This window comes from Oncorhynchus keta, chromosome 21 (genome assembly GCF_023373465.1).
Source record: "Oncorhynchus keta strain PuntledgeMale-10-30-2019 chromosome 21, Oket_V2, whole genome shotgun sequence".
Taxonomy (NCBI): Eukaryota; Metazoa; Chordata; class Actinopteri; order Salmoniformes; family Salmonidae; genus Oncorhynchus; species Oncorhynchus keta.
Window position 1 is genome coordinate 7,504,487 of NC_068441.1, and position 21,545 is coordinate 7,526,031.

Here is a 21,545-nt window from a genome sequence, read left to right on the forward strand (position 1 = left end):
GTCATTGTTGGACATGATCTGACTTGAACTGTTTTAAATGCATAATCCACTTAGTAGTAGTAATACCTTGTTATTGGTTAGCATGTTGGAGCTGGAGACTGTTATTACAGTGGCACAGGGAAGTACAGAAAGTCTCTATGTCCAGATATGTTAATAATATTTCTAAGGAAGTAGGTCGAGCCACAGTCGAGTCTCAGCTCCTGGTAAGGTCAGGCTAGTTTCTGTGGAACCAGGACAGTGAGAGATGTAGAGTTCAACATTGAGGTGAGCACAACAGTTGAAGAGAGAAGAAACCTCTAGGAGGGGGGCTAGAGGGGCCCATCCTAACAATAGTCCAACACTCGTCTTATCTCACCTCCCTGCCCAGGAAAATTCTGGACTCGGAGGACGAACATCAAGAGGAGGAACAGACTCAGTTCTTGCCCAGAGACTGATTGTTTATACTAGACATACTTTTGGTCACGTAGTGTATGTGGACACCTGCTCGTTGAACATCTCATTCCAAAATCATGGGCATTAAAATGGAGTTGGCCATCTAGAATGTTATTGTATGTAGCGTTAAGATTTCCCTACACTGGAACTAAGGGGCATAGCCCGAACCATGAAAAACATCCCCAGACCATTATTCCTCCAACAAACTTTACAGTTGGCACTATGCATTCGGGCAGGTTCTTTTTATTAAATGTTTTTATTTAACTAGGCAAGTCCGTTAAGAACAATTTCTTATTTACAATGACAGCCTACCACGGCCAAACCCGGACGATGCTGGGCCAAATGTGCTCCGCCCTATGGGTAGCCTTCTCCTGGCAGCCGCCAAACCCAGATTCATCCGTCCGACTGCCAGATGGTGGAGCGTGATTCATCACTCCAGAGCCTTTGGTGCCCGACTGGATTTGTACCAGAACTTAGAACCTAACACCACCAATGAGCTTGCTGCACCTTTTTACTGGCAATATGGCCCACTCTTCAGCACCAAACTGATCTAATTCTGCTGTTTTCAGTTCTCACCATAGGTTTTGGAAGAGATTCAGATCTGGACTCATCACTGGCTACTCCAGAACAGTCCAGTGTTTCTTCTTGAACCATTCCAGGGTGCTTTTTACACCGGTTCATTTGGTCGTTGGTGAACATAAGACCTCACTGCTGAAGGAGTCAAAAGAAACTCACAGGGCACAGACGTCTGTTCAATGTCTAGTTTTGATTGACATTTGGTTGTTGTCAACTAATGTGAATTCAAAGTGATATTAACCAAAAATGTCACCATTTCATTTGATTTAGGTTAAAAGTTGGGTGAAAAAAAGACAAAAACACCCTTATGTTGATGACTTTTTGCAAATCCAGTCAGTTTTCCACGTTGATTCATAATCATCACGTCTATTCTTGGGGGGAGTTGAAATGACGTGGAAACAAAGTTGATTCAACCAGTTTTTGCCCAGTGGGAAGCCTGATTAGAACTTTTCAAAAACTCACCTAAAGAAGCCTACATCCTGGTGAAAATATTCCGTGGATCAATGAAACTAAATCAGAGCTCTTTGGCAATTCAGATCAGCGTTGTATTTACTGATGATCAAATGAAGCATTCAATGAAAACCCTCCCTACAATCAAAGATGGGGGAGGTTTGTTAATGCTGTGGGGTTGCTTTGCTGCCTCTGGGACTGGGGGCCTTGAACGTGTGCAAGGCATCATGAAATCAGCAGATTATCAGGTGTTTTGTTCAACACAGTGTCCAAAAACTGGGTCTCCATTGAAGTTTGTGGGTCTTATGGCAGGACAACGGCCTCAAATACACATCAAAAAGCACCCAGGAGGCGTAAAAAAAAAGAGATGCCGGACTGTTCTGGAGTGGCCTGTGAAATGACCAGACCTGAACCACATCCAAAATCTATGGTGAGCTCTGAAAACAGCAGTTGGTGGAGGGAATATTGAAGAACTACAGCATTTTGCTGCTGGAAAATGGTGTTAATTGTTAGTACAAAGGTGTCGCAAGCTCATTGATGACAAGAAGTATTTGTTATTTTGGCCAACGGCTGTGCAACCAAGTACTAGCTCCGGGGTGCCAATAATTTCGTCAATTTTCTAAATTCAAATCATAAAATGAAGTTTACAAAAATTAAATTGGTTTTGCAATGTTAAATCCAATAACAAGGGTGCCAATATATTTGGCTGTAACTGTATATGTGTTATGTACATTTATACAATAGGTGGTTCTAATCCTGAATGCTGATTGGTTAAATCTATGACGTTAAAATGCCTATTTCCTCTGTATCATCTGAATGTACATACACACTTACTTTTGAAAGAGAGAGTGTGTGTGTTTAGCACTGACAAACTGAAGTTCAGGAGCCGATGAAACGATGAGGAAATGTCTTAGCTGCTACTTCTGCCACAGGGCAGTTTGATTCAATCAAGAATTCAGTGATTCTGTTCATTTCCTTGCTAGTTTAACAGAATATCTGTACTGGGTCAAATTATTTATTCAAATGAATGGACTCATCAAAAAGCATACAAGGAATACGAGTCCCAGGCATGAAGTAAGGTGTTACATGCATTGGGGAAATGCAGCCCTCATTCCACAAGATGCAAAATCCCAAATACGATGCTTATGTAGAAATGCACAACACGGCGATCAGGGATGCTATTAACATACGCTTAATCTGTGTGTGGTTAATTCTCAATACACTGTGACACTGCCACATATCTAAGAGTGCACAACAATCCACGTGATAGAAAGAAATCAGCTTTGAGAAACTGTATGAAATGATTCTCTTTCGTATGTTAAAGTCATTCCATTCTATTATGGACGATAGACATAGTGGCTGAAAAAGAGCGCTGTCGCTTTAATTGCACCCGAAAAATGCATGAATAGTGGAATATCACGCAATATTAGTGTTTGTGAAAATGCTACATTGAATTGATATTATTTGTGGATTTCTTTAGTTATTTCTGAAGGACATTATGTGTTGAGAAAAGGGTTTGTGTTGGTTTTATATAAATACATATTTGAACTGACAAATCACCTGCTACATTCCCGTATTTTCGGATGTTGTTACTTTAAGTCCTCTGTGGTCACCTCTAGGGCAGAATCACTCCCACGCAAAACATCTCAAACAACCATTACTGCCGCATAAGACTTGAATATGCCCTTCAGGCGCTACATTTACAACAAAAACACGATTCTGTTCTGAATGCGCCTTTGTGCAGATATCACTCAACTCTGTACTCATTTGAGTCTGATCTCAACTCTAGCCACAAACACACACACTGTATGTGGTCTACTCATAGTGTCTATGGCATCATTTGCTTTGATAGTGAACGCTCGCTCTCCAGCTCATTCAGTCACTACAGTTATGGTACCTGTGAGAGAACAGCCCTGCTTACCATCAGCTCACTGTTCTTAGGACAGTGAAGCCAAAAGCTCACACTACACCCATAGCTGAACCACATGTACCTGTATTAATTGGTGAGGGTTTCTTAAGGATCTCCCCATGGCAAAAAAACCTAACTTTTATTTGAATGGACAAATTGTCCTGAGTTGAAGTTAGGTAGTCCGCATCTTTACATGAGTGTAAGTGAGAGAACTAAGTACTGTAGAGGAGAAGTACTGAGATCTGATCCTGGGGTGACTGATTGACGGTTGTTAACTGCTCTGCTGCCAGGTCCACAGCTCCTCTGTAATAATGATGCAACTGGACTCAATCAGCCCTGAATTAGCACGTACAATGGAACATGAGGTAAAGCATAACCTTTCCTCCAACAACGGCACCAAATAGCTGGCAAACCGCTGCTTCTCGCTTCCGATGTTCACTTTATACAATGGTTTCATTTAAATAAAAAAAAATGAGAATGAGTGGGCTGGCCTTTTTTAGAAGGAGTTCTCCAATCTCCAGGCATCCTCACAGACAGCAGACAGAGAGACAGTGAGTGAGGGATCAGCCCTGCATACAGCACAATAAGGCCATGCCCTGCAGTGAGGTTGTCTTGTGTTCAGACAGTGTGATCCATCACAGGGTTACTCTCAGCTTTGTATTAATCTAGTTGAGAAATGCCTCAGCATGAGAAGGGGAGGAACAAAGGGAGTACATCCTCTCTGGCTTGTCAGAGGCGCTTTCACAGGGCTGGGATTTGGCACAACTCAGCTGAAATATGCACCTTCACACAGAATGTACACCAGCAAGCACTGCCTCATCCCATTCGGTACGATTCTGATAGATTCTAGCTGCTCTCTAGTAATGAGTTCTGTTAAACATGGTCTGAGAAAGCATTTCACTTGCATTTTTGTCAAAGGACTGATCCCCGACAAATCCATTAGTATTACATGTTAATGTACTAGTATGTTAAATCAGTGTTTTTAAAAGAAAGTCAAACAAGCATGTTGGTTTTTTACCACTCTTTAATTGTACATTAAAACATTTCTCAGGAACCACGGGCAACAAGCACACCAGTGTGAGGTCGCACAATGATGGTTGCACAGCCACCAACATCCCGACACAATCATTAAAAGTGGTATTATAAATCACCACCACCACCAATACCAGTTACCCACCACCACCCCACAATAATCATCTTTCTACTTCTTATCCATATCACCGGACAGCAGTCTTGCTTTTATTAGACCCCACAGGGATCTGCATCGTACTGCACATAGTCATCAGAACACACCAACAACGCATCCAACAAAGCAGGGCACTGCCCCAGTTCTTTAAAGTGGACAACACAGACAAGACACACACAGACACAAGGATGCAAGAGCAGGGATATAGGGGGATCTTTTATCACTGCACCTCACAGACAAGAGGCCAGAACATACAGTGCCTTCAGAAAAGTATTCACACCCCTTGACTTTTTCCCAAATGTTACAGCGCCTGAATTTAAAAATGTATTAAATTGAGACGTTTGTGTCACTGGCCTACCCACAATATCCCAAAATATCAAAGTGAAATTATGTTGAGACATTTCTCCAAATTAATTACAACTGAAAAGCTTAAATGTCTTGAGTCAATAAGTATTCAACCGCTTTGTTATGGTATGCCTAAATAAGTTCAGGAATAGAAATTGGCTTAACCAGTCACATAGTCACTGTGTGCAATAATAGTGTTTTTTTTAATGACTACCTCATCTCTGTAACCCACACATTCAATTATCTGTAAGGTCCTTCAGTCGAGCAGTGAATTTCAAACAGTTTCACCCATAAAGACCAGGGAGGTTTTCCATTGCCTCGCAAAGAATAGCTCGCACCCATTGTTAGATGGGTAAAAAAAAAAGCAGACGCTGAATATCCCTTTAAGCATGGTGAAGTTATTAATTCACTTTGGATGGTGTATCAAAACACCCAGTCACTACAAAGATACAGGCGTCCTTCCTAACTCTGCTGCCGGAGAGGAAAACAATTACAGAGTGTAATGGCCGTGATAGAAGAAAACTGAGGATGGATAAACAACAATTACTTCACAATACTAAAATAATTGACTGAGTGAAAAGAGGGAAGTCTGTATAGAATAAAAAAATATTCAAAAACTAGCTTCCTGTTTGCAACAAGGCACTAAAGTAATACTGCAAAAAATGTGGTAAAGCAATAACATTTTTGCAATGAATACAGGCTGTATCATATCCGGTCGTGATTTGGTCGTCCAGGGTAGGCCGTAATTTTAAATAGGTGGTGGCTGCCTCATGTTATGGGTATGCTTGTAATCGTTAAGGACTGAGGAGGTTTTCAGGATAAAAAAAATAAATGGAATGGAGCCAAGTACAGGCAAAATCCTTGAGGAAAACCTGTCTCAAATCTGCTTTCCACCAGACACTGGGCGATTACTTCACTTTTCAGCAGGGCAATAACTTAAAACACAAGGCCAAATGGAGTTGCTTACCAAGAAGACAGTGAATGTGCCGAGTTACAGTTTTGACTTAAATCTACTTGAAAATCTATGTCAAGACCTGAAAATGATTGTCTAGCAATGATCAACAACCAATTTGACAGAGCTTGAATACTTTTTAAAATAATAAAATGGGAAAATGTTGCACAATCTAGGGGTGGAAAGCTCTTATGGACTTACCTAAAAAGGTCGCAGCCAAAGGTGCTTCTACATATAGTTGAAGTCAGAAGTTTACATACACTTAGGTTAGAATCATGAAAAATCATTTATCAACCACTCCACAAATTTCTTGTTAACAAACTATGGTTTTGGAAAGTCGGTTAGAACATCTAATTTGTGCATGACACAAGTAATGTTTCCAACAATTGTTTACAGACAGATTATTTCACTGTATCACAATTCCAGTGGGTCAGAAGTTTACAATACACTGAGTTGACTGCCTTTAAAACAGATAGGAAAATTCCAGAAAATGATGTCATGGCTTTAGAAGCTTCTGGCCACTCCGGCATCATACTGCTCAGGAAGGAGACGCATTCTGTCTCCTAGAGATGAACGTACTTTGGAGCGAAAAGTGCAAATCAATCCCAGAACAACAGCAAAGGACATTGTGAAGGTGCTGGAGGAAACAGGTACAAAAGTAGCTATATTCACAGTAAAACGAGTCCTATACCTGAAAGGCCACTCAGCAAGGAAAAAGTCACTGCTCCAAAACTGCCATAAAAAGCCAGACTATGGTTTGCAACTGCACATGGGGACAAAGATCGTACATCTTGGATAAATGTCCTCTGGTCTGATGAAACAAAAATATAACTGTTTGGCCATAATGACCACCGTTATGTTTGGAGGAAAAAGGGGGAGGCTTGCAAGCTGAAGAACACCATCCCGACTGTGAAGCACTGGGGCATCAGCATCATGTTGTGGGGGTGCTTTGCTGTAGGTGGGACTGGTGCAATTCACAAAATAGATGGCATCATGAGGCAGGAAAATTACATGGATATATTGAAGCAACATCTCAAGACATCAGTCACAAAGTTAAAGCTTGGTCGCAAATGGACATTGACCCCAAGCATACTTCCAAAGTTGTGGCAAAATAGTTTAAGGATAACAAAGTCAAGGTATTGGAGTGGCCATCACAAAGTCCTGACCTCAATCCTATAGAACATTTGTGGGCAGAACTGAAAAAGCATGTGCGAGCAAGGAGATCTACTAACCTAGTTATACCAGCTCTGTCAGGAGGAATGGGACAAAATTCACCCAACTTATTGTGGGAAGCTTGTGGAAGGCTACCTGAAACGTTTGACCCAAGTTAAACAATTTAAAAGGCAATGCTAACAAATACTAATTGAGTGAAGTAAACTTCTGACCCACTGGGAATGTGAATAAATAAAAGCAGAAATAAATAATTCTCTACTATTATTCTGACATTTCACATTCTTGAAATAAGTGGTGATCCTAACTGACCTAAGACAGGGACTTTTTACTAGGATTGAATGTCAGGAATTGTGAAAAACTGAGTTAAGGTATTTGGCTAATGTGTATGTAAACTTCCGACTTCAACTGTAGTTGACTCAGGTGTAAATATTTACGTAAATGAGATCTGTATTTCATTTTCATTAAATTTGCAAACATTTCTAAAAACACGTTTTCACTTTGTCATTATGGAGTATTGTGTGTAGATCGTGAGGGAAAACTTAACATCTAAATTCAGACTAACACAAAATGTGGAATATGTCAATGGGCATGAATACTTTCTGAAGAAACTGCATATATCCCAGCAACATGAGCACACACTAACATACAGACAGCCTGCCCCCTGGCTCTAGGCTCTCTCAATGCTGGACTTGGTTAAGAGACAAGAGCTCATCTTAAACCAGGAAATAACAAGTGCATATGGGGCAGAGAAGCCAACACATACCTGGGCCTCAGAGAATATATATTGGTGCGTTATGTTTACACTGCAACAGCCTTATGGAAATAAATGTAACATTGCCAACAGTCCAGGCCAAGGCAGTATAATAATCTACTGTAATATCGCTTTCTTTGGCCATTTTCATATCCTTAATGTTATTAAACTACACGGAACAAAAATATATGAAATTGTTGCATTTGGTGTACAAAGAGAGAATGATTAAAGACATTCCAGAGCTCATTAATTCCAGTGTCATGCTGCTCGAGTTGTCAGTGGTCTCTGCCCCATAGGCTAACTGTAATTCAGCAGATGTCAAGATTAATTTATTCGGATTAACCTCTCACACCTATGATGTCGAGGGAGGGAGGCAGGGAGATGGAATCCACAGGTTTGTGTGTCAATGACGTTTGATCTAAGTTTCAATGGAGGTTTCAGAAAACAGCATGGCTCTTCTACTGCAGCAACAAAAGTTGTTAATGATATTATTGATGCCACGGGGCTAGAAACGGCACCGTCTCCCTTTTCATCGAGCTGTCAAAAAGGTACTCGACGCCGTTGATCATGACGCGTTGCAAAGACTTTGATAGGATCATCTGATCGGGCAGTCTCATGATTCAAAGGTTAACTATCAGATAGAACTCAGTGTGTTCAGTTTGATGTTATGTCATCAATTGTCCTAACTAAGCTGTCAGCTGAAGTTGATTTTAAATGACAAGACAAACATTATGGTTTTCACAAATAAAAACATCACCTCTTCCACGTATAGTCAGAGTAGCAACTTACAAGTACTTGGGTTTCTAGATAGATGAGTGTCTCACATTCAAAACCCCACATCGAATGTCTTGGGCTCAAGTTGGGTTTTTCTTTTGAGGTCAGGAAGAGGCTATTTTCATGTCTGTAATCAATTAATGTTTTGTACATGTACGCTTCTGTAACTACATTGTAGTGGGGGGTGCCAGTTCACTGCCCCTTTCACTTGGAACGAACTTCAAAAAGGTCCTGAAATGACAGGAGCTCGTCCCTTTAAATGAGATTAAAACTACGTTAAACACTATGATGGGAAATTAGGTGAGGAGGGGGGGTTGCGGTCAATGTTTTGACCCCTAGTTGCGCCACACTTTTTTTCCCAACTGTAGTGCTTTGTGTTTTATTTTGTAAACGTGTCTGCAACTTTGTGTACTGCTATTTTGGCCAGATCTCTCTTGCAAAAGAGAATGTTCATCTCAAAACGAGACTAACCTGCTAAAAATAAAAGTACAAACAAATATGTAACATAGGTACATGCCAGGTAGAGTAGAGCTCTCATGCTGGAGTGGAAGAACCCAACAGAAACCACCCGGTGGGGGGAAGAGAGGTCCCCACTCGCACAGCGAAACACATTTTCATGTTACACACACACACACACACACACACACAGAGAGGTGTAGGGAAACGAGGGAAGGGTGAGGACAGCAAGCACCACAACAGTGACCACGCACAGAGTGACCATCACTAGAGCACACAGACCACGAGGCTGCCATTGTCAAATGACGAGTATCAGCCACGTCCAGCACTTGGACTGACTTGACAGTGTCGACTGGAAAACTGGACGTGTGTCCTGAGGGAAAGGAATCAAGAGATGCGACATCATTTCCATCAGTAAAGTGTACAGGTTCACCGGGGAGGACATGGAACAGCACTCACTGCCACACCGATAGGCTTTCACTCACAACTGCGATCTGTGCCAAAGAAAAAAGGAGCAGAGCGTCGTCAGAAATATTCCGCAAACAAGCCGAAAAGAAAGGTGGCCCCCGGTTTCAAAATGTCTGGCTGCTGAGAGAGACAGACCGAGCAGCCGTCTGTCAGTCTGGAGCCTTGGAAGGAGAGCAGAGCCCGTGGGCCTGTTCAAGGTGGGCCTCAGTCACAGCACAGAGATCCCACTACGAAACCACGGTGCGATGTCATCATCTATGCAGACAGAGTAAAGCCCAGAGGGGCTTGGGGGAGCGGGGGGTCTCTCTCTCCTTCCACCCCTGAAGAAGCTAACCGGGACTCCAGTTGAAACCATGATGCTGCAGCAATGTCCACATAGTCCCTCCCTGGTGAGATCAGTGAGGAGCCACACCGACAGGCAAGACAAAAACAGAGACCCGGAAAAGAACACCAGAACGAAACAAATTTACATTTCATAGTCAAACACCCTGTCCCCCCTCTCATCATTTAAAAAAAAACGAGCCGTCTTTAGGATCTTAGTTATGTCATCATCGTTGGTATCCTATCCTCAGGGAGGGTTGAGGTGAGCGAGCCGATCTGTAGAGTGACCCTGTGTGTGGCTCTTATAGACGCACGGTGTTGATTCTCAGCGGCTGGACGTTCTTGCCATTGGCGTGGCTCTGCCCGGGGCTGAAGTAGGGGCAGAGCTTGGCCGGGAAAGTCTTCTCCCTGTAGGTGTACAGCCAGGACATGTCGTCAGCATTGTAGAACACCAGCAGGCCCTTGGGGTAGTCCAGGTACACGCCCACCTTCTCCAGCTTGCTCTTGACGTTGAGGCGGGTCCAGGGCTCGGTGCATGCGCTGTACTGGTTGCCGTCGTGCATGACGACGCAGTAGAAGCCGCGGCTGGGCTGGATCTGGATGCTGCCCTTGCGGCTGACCGTCTCGTTGGCCACGCCGATCATCCACTGGGTCTTCTCTGACACCATCACCTCCCAGTAGTGCACCCCAGACCCGAAGCCTTCGTCCCCCAGCACAGACACCTCCACGTCGAAGCGCCGCGGGGAGTCCTGCAGGGGCTGGGGGTGCAGGTTACCATAGGCTACGATGGTGCAGTCATCTGATAGGATGAGTCTCTGGTGGGCTGTGATGGGGTCTAAGGTCAAAGCTGCTGGCACTACGGAGAGAGAGAGAGAGAGAGAGAGAGAGAGAGAGAGAGAGAGAGAGAGAATGAAGACAGTTCAAAAACACACCAGAGACGACCTGACAGGGCAAGCCCAGATAAAGCCAGTTAGACAGGATACAGATAAGGGCATATTCTTCCCTACTGTTTACCAATATGAGAAACATAAATATGTTATGAGGACGCTCCCTCCCTCAGACAGACACTATCTCCAGAACGGCGGTGTCATTCGTTGCACTCCATTTGTCACCATCGCCACTGTACTGTCTGACTTTTATGCTGAGGCAGTGAAAACGTCCTGGCATCCCGTTTCAGCCAGTCACTGAACTGGAAAGGGGATCTGAAGGAAAGTGCATACAAATTGATTTTCTAAATGTTATCTTTAAAAGTGATTCATCAGGCGTCTGGGAGAGGACCAAGGACATTCTGTTTGGAGGGAGGAGCTGAGTCACTGGCACAGTCTCTGTCTGCAGTGGTCAGTCAGTGTCTGTGCCTGGTGTTTCTGCTCTACCAATCAAATGAGCCGGTGCTGCTGAAGGTCCCTATCAGGAGGAGAATAAGGGACTGTCATGGTGTTGGAATTTGGGATGACTGATGGGTAGCCTAATAATCCACTCTTGTAATACACCCTATTGCCCAGCATCTACTGTAATCATATTTAAGGAAATGAAGACCTCATGAAGAGTATTTACATGAGCCATGTTTGGGACTGTTGGTTCATAACCTTCGACTTTATGCTACAAAAGGGAAACCGCTTATGGAGTAAGCATTCAAAATGACCTCGGCCTCCACTACACATCGATACTGTACAACGTCATGCAATGCTATGGAAATGGAGCTGGGAGGCGCATGTCTCCACAGCTCTGTGTTGGCTTGGCAGGGCTGGAGGCAGCTAGCTACATGTCGTTCTGTGGGTTAACTGTGGGTTAGGGAGGGAGTGTGGTTGTCGCACTGGGTTCAGTCTCTTTTTTTTCTGGTTCTATGGAAAAATGAGCTGGGAGAACAATAGCAGCCTGTTCTCCTCACTCACTCCCATACATAGAGCTGGTTTAAAACAGAACAGAGAAAGGAATTTGCCAAATCTCCCCCCTTGATCTTCAGTATTTATATCACACAGTACAAAAACAGGTGGCCTTGCCACTAGCCAGCAGGCAGGACAATGTTTTCCCCTACGCAACAGCGTCGCCAGGCAGTGTGTGTGTTTCAATCAATTCATGAAAATGCCATAATCTCTGTTGCACACACACACACACACAACAAACACAAGCGTTCATACACTCAAGTCATGCACACGTATGCCATTTTCTAGCTGGTAACATTTTCTAGTTGGTAACACTGGGTTTGAGAGAAGAGGAGAGGTACACTACTATTATTCCCCTAAACTATCATCTGCAGAGAGAGCGAGAGGGATGATGGGAGAAAAGGGTTTGTTGTTGTCACTGTGGCAGCCAGTGTTGATGGATCTGAACCAATTGTTCCATTTGGCAAGCAGTCAAGGGAGGCCAAGAAACCACTCGGCCTTCTCTCCAGCTTCAGAAGGCCAAAATGAGAGAATTGACAGAGAATTGAGTGCATCGTTTTAAATAACCTTCTGTGAGAGTGAGCGATGGCTGTGGGCTCAGGGAGAACAGGAAGAGGGAGAAGAAAGGAGAAAGATCTTCATCAGCTTTCCTGACAGCGAAGGGCATCTCAGCCCTCTAGCCACCATTTTCACACAGAACTCACAAACATCCCAGATATTTGAACGCGGGATTAACTCACACTGTGGGAGTCTTTTCCAAGGTTTCCAAGGCATCAATCAGAGCCCAATTTAAACCCAAATCTATGTTACATTTTTACATGCGTGTCATTTAGCAGACGCTCTTATCCAGAGCGACTTACAGGAGCAATTAGGGTTAGATACTTCGCTTAAGAGCACCCTTTGGAGTAAAAAATCCAGGGTGGAGACAATGATTTGTAACATAACTGAATGATGTGCTGAGGTACTTGGGTGCATCGAACAATTCACAAGACACTCCTGGTGAAGCGTATGCTGTTACACAGTTGAATTATGTGAGGGTTAACGTTAGATGGTGCATACCTGGTGAAATATCCTGAAAGAGAGACTTCCATATTGTGTACTGCAGGGGCCCCATGTACTTGGAGGTCGGGAAATCTTCATATGTTAGATTGGTCTCATGTATCTTTCCTTTTATCCTGTAGGTGGAGAAGAACGATCAATGTCAACTATCACGCTACTTTCACATCTCTTTGCTCTCTCTGAGAGACGTCTCTAGTCATTGCTCTATTTTCGCTGTTCGTTGTTGATAAAAGTATCTGTCAGATTCTGGATGCCCACGTAATATTCTACAGCAGTGTAGATTGATGGGTGATGGAGGGGGGGGGGGCTGAAACGCTATTACAGTATCCACCCCCACATTAGTCATTCTCATTCCTCCCACATGCATCCTTGAACCCCCCCTCTCAACCCTGCCTGGGAACCATTGGGCTGCACAGCTGTACACCGACAAGCCTGAGAAACATTGAAACAAAAAGTGATGCAAAGCTAACAATTCACCTGCTGTGAGTCTGTGAGAGTTACCCTGAGGAGAAAACACAACCTTGTCAAGTCTTTTCTCACATTTTCCAAGGGTTTCTGTCAGTACTACACTTCCTGGAATCGTTGTGACTTCATGAGGCAAACCTGTATATCAGTTCATTATTCACTCATTCCTGTCAATGCCCTCTGGACCGTTTGTTAGAAAGTAGTCTTTTTTTTGCATTTCTTTTTTGTACTTTTTACCCCTTTTTCTCCCCAATTTTCATGATATCTAATTGGTAGTTACAGTCTTGTCCCATCGCTGCAACTTCCGTACGGATTCGGGAGAGGCGAAGGTGGAGAGCCATGCGTCCTCCGAAACATGACCCTGCAAAGCCACACTGCTTCTTGACACAACGCTCGCTTTAACCCGGAAGCCAGTCGCACCTATGTGTCAGATGCGCCCGGGCCCGCCACAAGGAGTCGCTAGAGCACGATGGGACAAGGACATCCCATCCGGCCAAACCCTCCCCTAACCTGGACGACGCTGGGTCAATTGTGCGCCGTCTCATGGGTCTCCCGGTCGTGGTCGGCTACAATTAGAAAGCATTCTGACGCAACTTCCTCAGTCCACCTTATCAACCCCTTCTAAGATCTTAAATACTCTAACTCAATCCCTGAGCACCCTCTTTCCCCAATTTAAAATAATGAGTCTGGTATATCAATGAGTTGGCTTAACTCTGCACTTTCTCTCCAAGCTATCACTATTAGTATCACTATCGGTATCCTGACGATGAGCAGAATGGGTTACATTCATTACATTCAGGGGATGGTCTTATGTCGGGAGGGGAGTATAACATAACCTCAGACAGCGTGCCATCTTACAAAAGTTTAGGACTGTGGCTTTTTGGAAGAAGAGCTGATCCAAGGTCAGTCAGACAGTAAGCAGAGCACCTCTCGGAGGTGAGGGCCACGCCCTCCAGGAAGTCGTGACGTCCCGTCTCGTTGAGGCGCTCCTGCAGGATGCCGATGCCCTCCTTGACATCACGCAGCTGCTGGCTGAAGCGCTGGATCTTGTGCTCGATGTCGGAGAGCGTGCGCGCCGTGTCCGTCTCCAGCTCCTCCAGCATGGCCTTCTGGCGCTCTCGCAGGAACCGCTGCAGGCGTTCAAATGCCTCGCCGATGGTTGCACGCAGGCCCTTGGCCGACGACTGGAATGAGAGCGAGAGAGAGATGAGAGGTTGGTTATTTAGGATTAATGTGCAGGTTGTGCTCAAGCATTAAACACATCAATAACAAAATGTATTCTGCCTCTGTCACTCTTAGTTGGATGAAAGTCAGCCACCCCAGGGCTTAAAAACCTTTTATCACCTAGCCTAAAGATTATGTAAATGTGAACTCATTAATTGAAAAAAAAAAATCTGGCTACCAGTCAAAGGCAGGGCTTCTAAGGACATAAAATCCCCCTCTGCTGTTATAGATCATCCAACACTGATTAACTCAATACAAAATGTACTATCATAAGAACAGCCTATGCAGATCGCATTAGGAGTTAAATAGGGCAAAGCTCAGTGGAAGGTTGGAACAGTGGAAGTGTGCCGTTTTAATGGTGACACTGCTTGTGAGATGGAGAGCATTTTTTAAAGAGGCTGATGCTGTGGGGTCGACTGGGGACAGACTAGCTGTGTGTTCAAGGCAACATTTACAAGGCCTGCGAATAGTCAGATAAACGGATGCTATTATAGAAAGAGCAGGGCTGTTGATAAGGTGGAAAGGAGCAGAAGCTGAGGAGAGAGTTTGATTAATTTATTTATAGAGTGGCGGAAATGAATCACCTCCAATGCTAACAGCAGTAGCGGACTAGACAAAGGATCTATACGCTCAGTCCAGTAACAACTGGAGAGGGAGCTGCTTCTCACTCAGGACTTTTGTCCGTCTCTACAGAGGAAACATTATCTTTGTCGAACATTCTAAGCTCTGTTGTCGTTAGGGTTACAAAGCTCCCGGTAATTTACCAAAGTTACCGGCATCTTCAGTCATTTTGGGAATTAAATGAAAATCTACCGTTTTCTTTCTTCTTCCCCTTCACATTATACAACACACAACGCAGGATCACATTAGAAATATTAGCCAATATAGTATTCATTTAGTTATGTGTCCATATTGTCCATGAGTTTCTATTAGATAGGCTATTTTCTCTTGAACCATCTGGTCTAATTAATGAAAAAACATTTAATCAACAATGGCATTTTTTAAAATTACCTCTGCAACTCATCCAACTATTGACTTTTTTCACAACTGTCACCAGTTTGACATATTTATTTTACTAAGTGTGTAAAAACAAAATGGAATAAAAAATACATATTTCATGCTGAAACACTCATATTTCAGTCCGTTACTAATAATGTTCTGTGCTATGTATTATGTGATGTGGACCCCAGGAAGAGAAGCTGGCGCTTTTGCAGCGGCTGATGGGCATCCGAATAAACACCAAGTATTAAACACCATTGGTATTCACTAAGTTGATGGTTTATAGGTGGATAATGTTTTGCAGTTGTTATTAAAAATGTACTATAACATTTTATTGAATTATTTCATACATTTTACATGTGATAAGGCCACACAGAGGGCAAGAGATAAATACAGACACCTGTGATAATCTGAAGTACCAAAAAAGGCCACTAGATGTCTTGTGATAAATTACATGAAATCCTTGAGACACCAAAGTTCTGGTAGTTTACTGATAAACCAGTTCTAGAAGTCTCTGGGTCGTTCCACAAAAAGAGTGCCTTTTGTGTCCATTTGATATTTTAAGTAGAAATTGTAAACCAATGTGGAATATAACCTGTTATATTAAATAAAGTGCCTTTTAATATAGACAAATTATATTCTGGCAATCCGATCAATTGAACATATGCGGTGGTACTTAATGAATATGTCGTCAGTTCGGTTGTCATCTGAGACATCCAATTGACGAAAAGCCGCATTTAACAAAATATGAAAATTCCCACAAGTGGTGTTTCCACCAAACAGACTTGTTGCGGATACAATTCAGTGCACACAAAAATGTACTTTTCCACTTAAGCTTTCATGTACCAAATTAAAATCTAAAAGTTCAATGTGTTTCCATCGCATTTTCAACTGGACTGATAGACATAGAAACTGTTGCGTTAAATAGTAAACGTGCCTACTCTGGGTCATTCGCTCTAGCCAACAGCTCGCAGATACACTGCCGGTAGGCTAGTCTACATGATGAGATTATTATGGTTAAATGTATTTTAATTTGTCAAACGGCAGTCAAGCATCAATCCCATCACCAGAATAAGACCCTTGATATTTATTGGAAAGGAGCATCAAGATCACTGGGCACTTTCACCATCCTGTGAAGTTCATCGTAACTTATTTCATCGGTAGCCTAATAAACTGCATGTTTCTCTGAGTCGTAGTGAGAGGACCACACACCATATCGCGAAACCCAAGTTGACTTCGATATGATGGTTATTATATCAATATTTGCTCATAAAAAAGGTATTCCACCATCTCTCACATAATACATTTTACAGACACAAAAAGATCCCGATGTCGAACGATCAAATTCTGTCGACATTTATAAAATTGTACCAAAACGTACTGTTTCCATCACAGCTGTAGTGATTTAAAAATATATCTGGTATGACTATACTCACAAAAAAACAGTGGCTGGAAATGTGGTAAATGTAAAGCCCTAGATATGTTATTGTTTTGACAAAGTCACCTCTGAAGAATATTATATATTTAAAGTGACTAATCTTATCACATGAAATGTCTGTCCCTCATTTTAAGTTCAATCTTGTTCCGTGAGCTTAACTCTTGTTTTAATATGGTAAAACAATTCCTTTTTTTAAAACTCAAAATAAACATTGAATAGTCAAGTCAACATAGTGTAAAAGCAGGTGAGCTGATTCTACTCTTTTTGGCCATTTTCTGGTGTTTTGTGGTGGAAAACGGAGTGGGTCGAGCATAACAGGTCAAACCTGTTACCAACAGGTAGACAGGCTAGAAATGTTTTAACAAGTTAATTATAAATATGTTTTTTAAAAGTTTGCATTCAATTGCTCCGCTCTGTTGCACACAACAAGCTTCCATTCCCCCTGTCAATAAAGGATTTATGGCTGATTTAAGATGAAATCGTCAACCCTGTTACAGTCAACCCTGTCACAGTCAACCCTGTCACAGTCAACCCTGGTACTTTATTTGGCACATAGTAGGCACTTACCAGTCATTTTTTAATGCAACCTAGGGATGGGAAAACATGTTTTAAATATATGTTGAACATGTGCTCTTTATGACAGAATGTTCAAATTAAGCAAACAAACTACACTACCCAAAAGGTACTCAATTGGTGGAATGACCCCTCTACTCCTCTCCATCACAGGGGAGTACAGAAGAATAGGGGCAGTAGCATTATAATCTGGGTTTTATTACTACTGCCTGCGATCAATCAATCAGTCAATCTCCCTCCAGCAGCATGCCTGTTCCTCCTGTTCCAGTAGGAACCTGGAAGCAGGCAGATATTATCTCTGCGCTGCTGGGAGCTCTTAGGCTATTAAGATCATTTATCTCCAGTACAGATGGGATGTGTTAAGGTGGGCTGCTCTCCTCCACCTGGTGACAGAGAGAGGAGGACAGTACTGATGAGGCCTGTGCCAGGTCCCAGCAGGGTGTTATGGCTGTGGCAGGGGGAATATTTAAAGCCCATATTAAGCCTACAGGGAGAGGAGGCTGGGTCTCAGAGCAGCAGCATGTGCTTATCAGGCGAACCCCCACAGGGCCTGGGAATCAGACAACATCTGCTCTTCAGACGGGGGAGGGGACGTCCCTAAACACATGGGCCCTGGGCTGGAACTAAACTAGAGCACCAGAACCAATATAAACCAATTAAGTGACAAACAGCAGTATTAGTGGACGTTTTAGAGTCACACCCAAAACAACGGTAATGGCAGCCTCACACCACCCTGCTCAAAGTTTCCGTTTCAGCACCATGTTGCCGGTGAGAGAGGGGCAGAGAGGATTATGGGTGTTTGATGGTTTGATCCTACTAATCAATTTTCCTTTTGGTGTCGGTGTGAGGTCAAGCACAAAAACCAAGAGAACAACAGAGCAATTCATTGTCATAAACCTAAATGCATCTGTGAGGCAAAGAGATCAATGTATGGCCCTCTTCCAGGCAACGCACGTCACCTTGGACAAATGGATGCAAACCTAATGAGATGGGCTGATTTATAATGGAGACCTGCAGCTGGCACTCAGTTGGAGTTGATGGCAGTGGAAGCAGGCAGGTTTGTCTCTCTGGAACAGAGCCAGGGTAAAGTAAAGTCTCAAGCAGAACTCAAGCAGACAGGACAGAACAGGAAGACAGGAGGGAGTTGGCTTGGCTGGCATGCCAGTGGACAGCCAGCATGTAAACAGCAGGAAGAACGATGGATCCCAAATGACAAATACCGCTGACGGCACAAACCCCATCTGTCAGAGAGCCCTCCCTCTCTGACCGATACAGCTCAAAGACGCTTAAGGGGGAGAGCTGTGCCAGAATGAAAAGAAGAGGAGAAGCTGTTGTATCGACTGGATGCGCTGGCTCCGCTGGTTAAAACAAGTTGTTGAGATTAAAGAGATGCTTAAATAACCAATTTGCTGTTTGGAGTCTCACTCTCAGCTGTGGGAGAGACTGAGGTAGAGAGAGACAGGACACACTGGTGCTTTACCTTGGTCTCATATAGGTCAAAAGGCACTATACTGTAAGTGACTTTGATCTAAGTGAATTTGTGTGCTTGGTGTGTGTTACCTCAGTCTCACGGAGTAGAGAAGTGTGTCTGTTACCTTGGTCTCAGTGAGTTGTCTCTGCAGTAGCTGCAAGGCCTCGGTGTGTCCCTTCTCACTGTCCTGCAGAGTGGCCAGCTGCTCCTTCATCTCCCTCTGCAACACAATAACAACAACAAATTAGCAACCACTGACTAGAGAAACACACATACAGCATTGTTCCTAGTTACTAATGAGGTGAATTACAGATTTACTGGAGCACAAATTTCATCAAGTTCCTCTGTTGGATCAAATTGGTGCATAACATTAGATTAAGTCTGTTGATTTGATGTTGACCAATTGTCCTGCAGCAGCATAGGGCACCATTCCTTTGCTACCACTTGCTATTGGGAAAAACGTCAAACTCTTAAGTTCAACTCAAGGTTCTCGTAAGACATCTACATCGGTTTCAGCCTCAGTGGGAGGTTCAGGTATCGCAGACACCTCCTCCTCCTAACGGCCTAAAAGCCTTTTATGACTTATTGATTAAGGCTGGCTGTATTATGATAACCTTCTGCGGTCCTGGGAGGGGGGCTGAGTCTGAGGAAAGGAGGTCATCTCCAGACAGGGTTCTGTCAGACAGATAGTGGGTCGTCTCCTCCAGGGCACTCCCTCCATGGCAGAACCAGGCCGTCTCTCTTTCTCCCTCTAATCCACCTCCAAGTTTCCTCAGGCAGGAGGAGGACACCAGGCAGTGGAGCTAGAACTGCTGTCACCAACAGGTCCCCTGAGCCCAGCCCACCGCAGACACACAGTGAACAGAGTCCATTTATCAGACAGAGGCAGATCCTCATCGGACTGATGATGCTTAGGGCAAGGAGAGGAGCAGGACTTCAGGTGCAGGGCTTGAGAATGTGTTCAATGTCATGCTGCCTGTGAAGGTCATAGTTAATCTCTCCTGCAGTGCCAATAGTCCAGAGGGATAGTCCAATAGTCCAGAGGGATAACAGAAGTCTAAAACGGGATTGACAGTAAAAGGACAGACTGGTTCATTACAACAGCTGTTATTTATTTGCTTCTGCGGAAAATACTCTGAGGAATATCAATGCAGTGCTGGAAAATTGCTTCCTGTTGACTATATCGAGTCAAATAGCCAAGCCAACAACACTCTTCAAATTCAGTTCTCTGCTCTTTGGCACAGAAACAGGCCAGGCAGCCACTGCATGTAATTTGGTTTACGATGTGTTGACATAACAAGCCCATGTCCTTAATAAGCTACAAAATAAACGTGAAAACAGTGTAGTTTCTATACAGTTTTGAACAGAGCCTAATCAAGGACCTGAACTAAGGAAAACAATCTCCCAGTGCTGTGAACAGAGCCTCCTAGACAGGATGTGGCCAGCTCCAGCAGGTTCCATTTCTCTCAGGGCTAGCTCCAGCAGGTTCCATTTCTCTCAGGGCCAGCTCCAGCCTGCAGTAGGATCAGCAGGTTCCATTTCTCTCAGGGCTAGCTCCAGCAGGTTCCATTTCTCTCAGGGCCAGCTCCAGCAGGTTCCATTTCTCTCAGGGCCAGCTCCAGCCTGCAGTAGGATCAGCAGGTTCCATTTCTCTCAGGGCTAGCTCCAGCAGGTTCCATTTCTCTCAGGGCTAGCTCCAGCAGGTTCCATTTCTCTCAGGGCCAGCTCCAGCCTGCAGTAGGATCAGCAGGTTCCATTTCTCTCAGGGCTAGCTCCAGCAGGTCAGAGGGCGCACTCCTCTCCCAGGCTGAGGACCAATCCTGAGAGAGAAGGAGTGCCGTTTATACAGGCCTCTCCACTTCCAGGGCCCTCATTCTGTTGTCTGACAAGTTGGCTTTAATCCAGTGTAATTGGCATTGAACTTGTTCTGTGAGGTTGTAAGCCGATCAGTGTATAGGCCTATAGCATTGAAAAACTCAGAATCATCTTGATCCAAGCTACACCCCCCATCCATCTCAGCAGGAGGACCAAACGTGACATTTCCCCCCGGATGCCGAATGGCAGGGAACAGGGTCGCGGCTGGCTGGCAGGCCAATTATTAAAACACATTTCCTAAACACACTCTGGGGCTATATACATTTCCCCAAAAATTCCTAACTGCAGGCCTTATTAAATACAGCAGAGCTTTGCTCAGGAGCTAAATAGGGTTATTGGCTTCCAACAGGCTCCCTGTACTGACGAAGGCCAGGAAAAAACTGCCCCAGTCCTAGCATGAATAATGAGCTGCTCACAATGTCCTCTGGACAGACACACACACACACCTACACCTTACTTGGGATTTCATTGGATTCACAAAAGTAAAGCCAAGAAACATCCACTAAAGTTGTGGAAGCCCACACATAGGTAAACAGCATTGTGATTTAGATCTAGTGAGCTTAAATTAAGACATGTATAGATTTAACTGCAACAGGTTGTTCTGTACAGAATCATATCCACGTCACTTTGACCTGCTAATCGTTACATATCCACAACCCAGCTCTTTCAGGCAGCAGACGTGGCAACACACTGCTCTGAGCTGAGCAGAATGCACACTGCGACCAGTACAGGCGTCTACTTGAAGGGCCCGGTTGTGTAAATCAG

General features: G+C 43.8%; 1 protein-coding gene across 2 annotated transcripts in view; it reads right to left on the minus strand.

The window, feature by feature from the left end:
- Positions 1-4,373: 4,373 nt before the first annotated feature.
- Positions 4,374-21,545, minus strand: part of LOC118400041 (E3 ubiquitin-protein ligase TRIM62) — a 47,138-nt gene continuing 29,966 nt past the window's right edge. Inside the window, exons 3-6 of one of the 2 annotated variants that reach the window (XM_035796397.2) lie at positions 19,030-19,125; positions 14,059-14,384; positions 12,736-12,851; positions 4,374-10,649 (exon numbers count right to left, since the gene is read on the minus strand). In XM_035796397.2, the coding sequence (XP_035652290.1) occupies positions 10,096-10,649; positions 12,736-12,851; positions 14,059-14,384; positions 19,030-19,125 (1,092 nt within the window). In that variant the 3' untranslated portion in view covers positions 4,374-10,095. The remainder of the gene's footprint in view (positions 10,650-12,735; positions 12,852-14,058; positions 14,385-19,029; positions 19,126-21,545) is intronic. The other variant, XM_035796398.2, reaches the window with a different exon arrangement.